The 5,803-nt window shown below is 38.4% G+C and overlaps 1 protein-coding gene across 1 annotated transcript; it reads right to left on the bottom strand.

Moving 5' to 3' along the window:
- Positions 1-1,975: 1,975 nt before the first annotated feature.
- si:ch211-120k19.1 (uncharacterized protein LOC563199 homolog) lies at positions 1,976-4,569 on the bottom strand. Its single transcript, XM_063484854.1, has 4 exons — positions 4,236-4,569; positions 2,330-2,400; positions 2,203-2,232; positions 1,976-2,101 (listed from the first exon to the last, which is right to left on the bottom strand). The coding sequence occupies exons 1-4, from the start codon at positions 4,567-4,569 to the stop codon at positions 1,976-1,978; spliced, it is 561 nt and encodes a 186-aa protein (XP_063340924.1).
- Positions 4,570-5,803: the final 1,234 nt, after the last annotated feature.

Here is a 5,803-nt window from a genome sequence, read left to right as displayed (position 1 = left end):
GCGCGACTAATATTAGCTGTCCTTTTATTAACTGCACAAGTAATGCTGGTCATAGCTGCTAGCTGGCTGGGTAAGGGTGTCAGGGATCTTAGTCTGTCCACCGTTTAGGGAGCATATTTAGTTTTAAAGTAAGTTCAAGGGCTTTTCCTGCCTTTCTGGAGGACTTATTAGATATTTTTTGTGAAATATATGCATATCCACATAATTATGAATTATTATAATTATGATATTATGAAAAAACACTTTAAAAAATATGGATTTATATTTCAAATATGACAAAGTGCTGATTTTACAGCAGCAAAATGATTTATTGTTATAGCACAAGGAATAAATAATAAGGGAAGTACTCTGGATCAGCACCATGATGCAAAATCTATAAAGATGTTTTGCAAAGGATTCAGGTAAGATTAATGGCTACAGTGACCCTGAGCCATTGCTAATAGCTAAAGTGTAGCTTTTGATTATTGTCACATGCTGCAGCGCAACTAAGAACTAACCCAACTACAACTGTACCAACCTGATTTAAACCTGTTTCAATATTTATAAACAAACAAACAAAATGAAATGTATACATAATACAAGGGCGGCTCTACAGGTGGGCAAGTGATGTGTGAAATCACTCCTTTACAGAAACTCAAGTTCTTTTATTTGTTTTCTGTATTTATTTATTTCTATATTTATTTCTGTATGTATTTTGGGGGGACTTGTTTGTATCATTTGTACCAAAACAAAAAATGTCTTTGTTTCCTTAGAAAACATAATGGTACGTAAAATAGGTTTAAGTGTTTTCCCTTCTTTAAGAATGACTTCTTGACAGCCACCTCTCCGCTGACACCATTTCTGATGAGGCTTCAGCAACGGACAGGGTGCACACCATTCCAAGAGTTTTCGAGTCACAGCTCTTTGGAAATCACCTTGTTGCTGCAAAAATACTATTTTTGTTTTTTATGCCCGTCAGACTATGTTATTTTTGGTATTTTTCAGATTCAACTAAAGAAATGAGGACAAATAGTGTGTTTTGTGACAGGCTACTGGTAGCAAAGAGCCTGAAGATACTGTTTAAAATTGGTTCCTATGCTTATATATTTACTTATAGGTAAAATGCATCACTAGAATTAAGCTGCGGGGTACTGTGACCGAGGACCATTAATAAAAGAATATCAAAATATTTATTTGAAACTTTATTTGCTTTAAAATTAGCTCAAAAAAACTTTCACAGGTTATGAATTCTGAAAAAGCAGCTTTAACCTCCTTGGACCTGGCGTCCACAATTGTGGACATCACATTTTGGGTTGTCTAGACCAAAATACTACATTTTGCTCTACAAGGGCCTGATATCTACTTATGAGGACATTACACTGCCACTGTTCTATTGAAATTTTAAACAAATATGCTCATATGTGGATCTCATTTTTCTCAGAAACAAAAATTTGGTTTAAAAAAAATCTGGTAATTCTTTGTTTTTACAGTCATCAGGTGCCAATCAGCCCAAATATCAAAGAGAAATTAAAAATGCATGCCGTGAAAGAGTTCGGGTCTTAGGAGGTTAAAATAAGAATTTAATACCATTTTTGTTCCTCACATTTGGTTACAGTATTTTCTTATTCTGTTTAAATCAAATGATTTCACCAGATCCTCCTAACCCTATATTTTATTCACAATAGAACATAGAAACATGTCAAAAACTGAGAAAATGTATCATTTGACATTTAAAGAAAAATATTAGCTCATTTTGAATCTGATGGCAGAAACACATCTCAAAAAAGTTGGGATAAGTGCACATTTACTACAACGTAGCATCCCGTCTTTGTTTAACAGCAGCCTGTAAACATCCGGGAACAGACCAGCTGCTGGGGTTTATGGGTTTCTGATGTATATAAATCACTGCATTCAGATTTTACTCACAGTGTCCCAGCTTTTTTGGAATTGTGTTTTTAGTTAGTTTACTAAAGCCTTTGATGTGACGGGGAGAGTCTCAGGTTCTTTCCTGTTCATGGTGTCGCTGCTGTCTGAGGTGACACAGGAAGATTGTGAAAACCAGGCCGACACCACCCAGAAACACCATCCGAGCCACAGGGGGGACGAATGCAAAGTTCACTGCCTGAGGTGAAGGGAAAGAAGAAAAATGGATATCATGATTGTGAAAGCCTGTCATCAGTGTAGTTCTCTCAGTCTGTGTGTGCAGAGAAGAGTTGAGCAAACCTGCATTGTTGACCAAAATACTACCCCAGTCTACAGAGCGGGAGAGAGAGAGAGATTATTACAGGAGATCTGGGAACATATCGTCATCATGAAGTTTAATAAAGACAGACGATGACTTTATACGTACCTTGTAAGATGTCCAAAATTTCTGCCTCCAGTCTTCAAGTGGGTCATCTTTGTGTTCAAGTAAACTCAAACCTACAATGTAGACAGATTTTTTTTTTTCAATCGGTCATTTAAAACTCACTTTTTTTACCCAATTATTCATGGGTAGATTTGTGTTACTTGGTAATAACTATAAGGTAAACCGTTTGATTAATTCAGATTTATTGATGTAATCTAAAATGTTTGTGCAGATCAGCTGAGTATGCGAACATTTGAGATTTGTCCACATGTAATCCATAACTGAGGACAAAGCTTGTAATAATACAACAGTAATGAGCAGAAGTAGTCATGTTTAGTAATAAAACAGTGCTGCCATCAGTACGGTTATATTAGTGTTCTTAGAATTAGGAGGGTTTTTTAGATGAATTAAGTTTATATTTAACATACAGTGATCTAATAGGTGTTTTTTCATAGATGAAGGCTGTTACGAAAAACCAGAGTAGACCAAAGAGTCCAGTTAGCATGCTAACAGTAACACCTGCTGACTATGTGCCTTAAATTTAAAAAAAAGATGAAAATGGTCTTGAAAAGGGAAAATATCCAGTTCACAGAGTGAAAATGCCTTGTTGATGTCAGTGGTCTGGGAAGCATGGACAAACTCCAGGAAGGCCATTGTGACTTAAAGTATCTCTGAAGCAGCAGCAGTAGAAGAGCACACTAGGTGTCATTCCTGCCAGCTAACAACAGAAAGCTGAGGCTACAGTTCACATGGGCCACTAAAATTAGACAATACAAGATTAGAAAATCAGTGCCGGGTCTAATGAGTCTCGAGTTCTGCTAAGACATTTGGTTAGTTGGGTCAGAATTTGGCATAAGCAACATGAAATCTTGGAAAGGATTGTGTAAACGGTTCAGGGTAGTGGTGATGTAACAATAGGATTCTTTCTTGGCACATTTTGGGCCTGTTAGTACCAACTGAGCATAATTTAAACACCACAGCCTGCCTCAGTGTTGTCCATTCTTTTATAACCACAGTGTACTCATCTTCTGATGGCTGCTTCCTGGATAACACATATCACAAATCTCATATCATCTCAAACTGATTTCTTGGCCATGACAGTGAATTAACTGTACTCAAATGGCCCTCAGTCACCAGATCTCAGACTTCCAATAAAACACCTTTGGGATGTAGTGGAATGGGAGATTGATTATGGATGAGCAGCTAAAAAATTTGCAGCATGTGTGATGTTATCGTATCAATATGGACCAAAATGTCTGAGAAATGTTTCCAGCACCTTGTTGAATTGACACTATGACAATAGATACCCCAACTCACTACTGACCTGTACGCAATAAGTTGACTAGTGAATATAGCTGCCATTAATTCCGAGTGGTATGGTGCAGTTGCATGGTCAGCAGATTCATACTGACTGTGAAAAACATCCAATACAACAGTAAAACAATGTAGATGTCTATCTGAAGCCTGACTGGTTGAACTCTGTCTTAGATTATGGGGATTTTCTTTACACAAAAAACTTATTTAAAAAAAAAAAATTTTATATAGTACCTTTCAAGATAAATATTACAAATTGTGTCACAACCAATGGGGTAAAAACATAAAGACATAAAGAAAATATAAGTTTTTAGCTGCTTTTTAAAAACTACCAGCAAATCTACAGATCTCAAACTCAGAGTCTAGGGACCAGTCTTCCAAAAGCTCTGCCATCTTTAGATGTCAAACTTGTATGATGCACAGCCATCAGGTGTTGATCACATGACCTTAGGCTCCTGCTGGAGGTTCACAAATAGCTCTAAAAGTCAAAACTAGAATCTAAAAATGGACCATATATGGGGCTCAGTCCATCACTTCAGATTTAGAATATTAGGCCATATCAGAAAAATCTAAATAAGCTTTTAGACACACATACCAATGTAAAAGGCACTGATGGTGAGAGGAGCCGCAATCAGCTGATCCACCACCACCTTCCCAGCTACTGCCTTTACTCCGCCTCCTGGCAGCATCTTCTCCAGCCCTCTAAGCCAGTGATAGTTGAAGTTGGCGTGGAAACATAAACCGACGGTCGCCACTCGAGCCGTCTGATGCCAGTCGACTCCTACTAAATCCTCTGATGTGGATCCTGCCGCTGGTTTCTCACCCAGCACACTCTGCTGTACGAGGTCAGCAGAGGCGAACAGGGCTGTGTATCCCAGGATGTTACTGATGTACGGGCGAGCTTTGAACACAGCCCAGACCCACTTCATAGTGAGGAATCTGATAAGAGAGAGCATTAAAGCTGAAGTCATTCAACATTTTCCTAAGTTAGGAAAGCCGTTCACTGAAGGTTGAAAAACAGTGGGTGAGGAAATTCAGCAGCATAAGGGCTAGGCTATGATTAGTGATGCCCTAAAATATCCAGACTTACCTTTCAGCGTTGCTCCTCTCACACTCTTCTGAGTCTCCCCAAAGCCAAAAAGACACAAACTACATTTCTCTGGACAAAGACGATCATCAGCAGAGGCAAATCTACATGTGACGAGATCTCACAGGGTCAAAGTTCTGCTACTGTTGCAGGGCATGTGTGATAAAGCCTTATCATCCCCCTGGAGAGGACTGTGAGAAAACACCACATGTGAAGAGTGAGACTGACTGAACACGCATTAACAAACTCATGCTGTAAAGCTTAAACAGCTGAATTTATGTGCATGCAGATTTGATAACGACGGTTGAATGTACTCATTGCACTCTTCCTATAATGTCACTATGTAAGCAAATCCTGGTAAGAAAATCTCTAATCTCTAACACACTATGACTTACCACGTTATTCCTTGTAACCACACCAGAGCTGTGCACCCTTGGGCCTGAAGCACATGTAGTGTCACTATAAATAGATGCCACTCCTGCAGCAGCGATTCCCTTCTCTGAGTGAACTGCTTGGCTTTGAAAAGGCGCTGAAATCAGAAGCAATTTTCAAGATTTTATGGCTTGTTTTGAAGTAAGTGAATGAATTTACACCTCTCACTTATGTGTTTTGTTTTTACTGTGAACATTCTCACAAAATTACTGACATCTTCCGAGTAGTTACTCCGTGTCCCAACAGCCAAATGAAAGCATAAAGGAGACGATGCCATTGCATTAACTGCTCCTGAATTGTGCCTCTGCATATCAGGACCTCACCAGCATTGGGTGATTTTTGCTTTTACTTGTGCTGTATTAGTATATATTGAATGTTTTTGCTCGTTTAGCTCTGCAGGTCATTAGTTAAAATGTGTTTTGTTTAACATGCTTAAACACATTTTCTTGGTTTATTTAGTGAAAAGCCAAAAGATCTGCAAACTTGTCAGTACAGATTAAGAAGCTGGGTGGATATTTCACTTGAGTAATATAAAGTAAAAGTACTGGACAATTTGTTAGGTACACCTCAGGAAAAGCAGGTTGGACCCCTTTTACTATCAGAACTGCTTCATTTTTTTTATGTCAGAGATTCAACAAGGTGCT

The sequence above is a fragment of the Pelmatolapia mariae genome, linkage group LG10_11 (genome assembly GCF_036321145.2).
Source record: "Pelmatolapia mariae isolate MD_Pm_ZW linkage group LG10_11, Pm_UMD_F_2, whole genome shotgun sequence".
Classification (NCBI taxonomy): Eukaryota; Metazoa; Chordata; class Actinopteri; order Cichliformes; family Cichlidae; genus Pelmatolapia; species Pelmatolapia mariae.
Note: the sequence above shows the minus strand (reverse complement) of the source record. Positions and strands in the feature narration are given on the sequence as shown.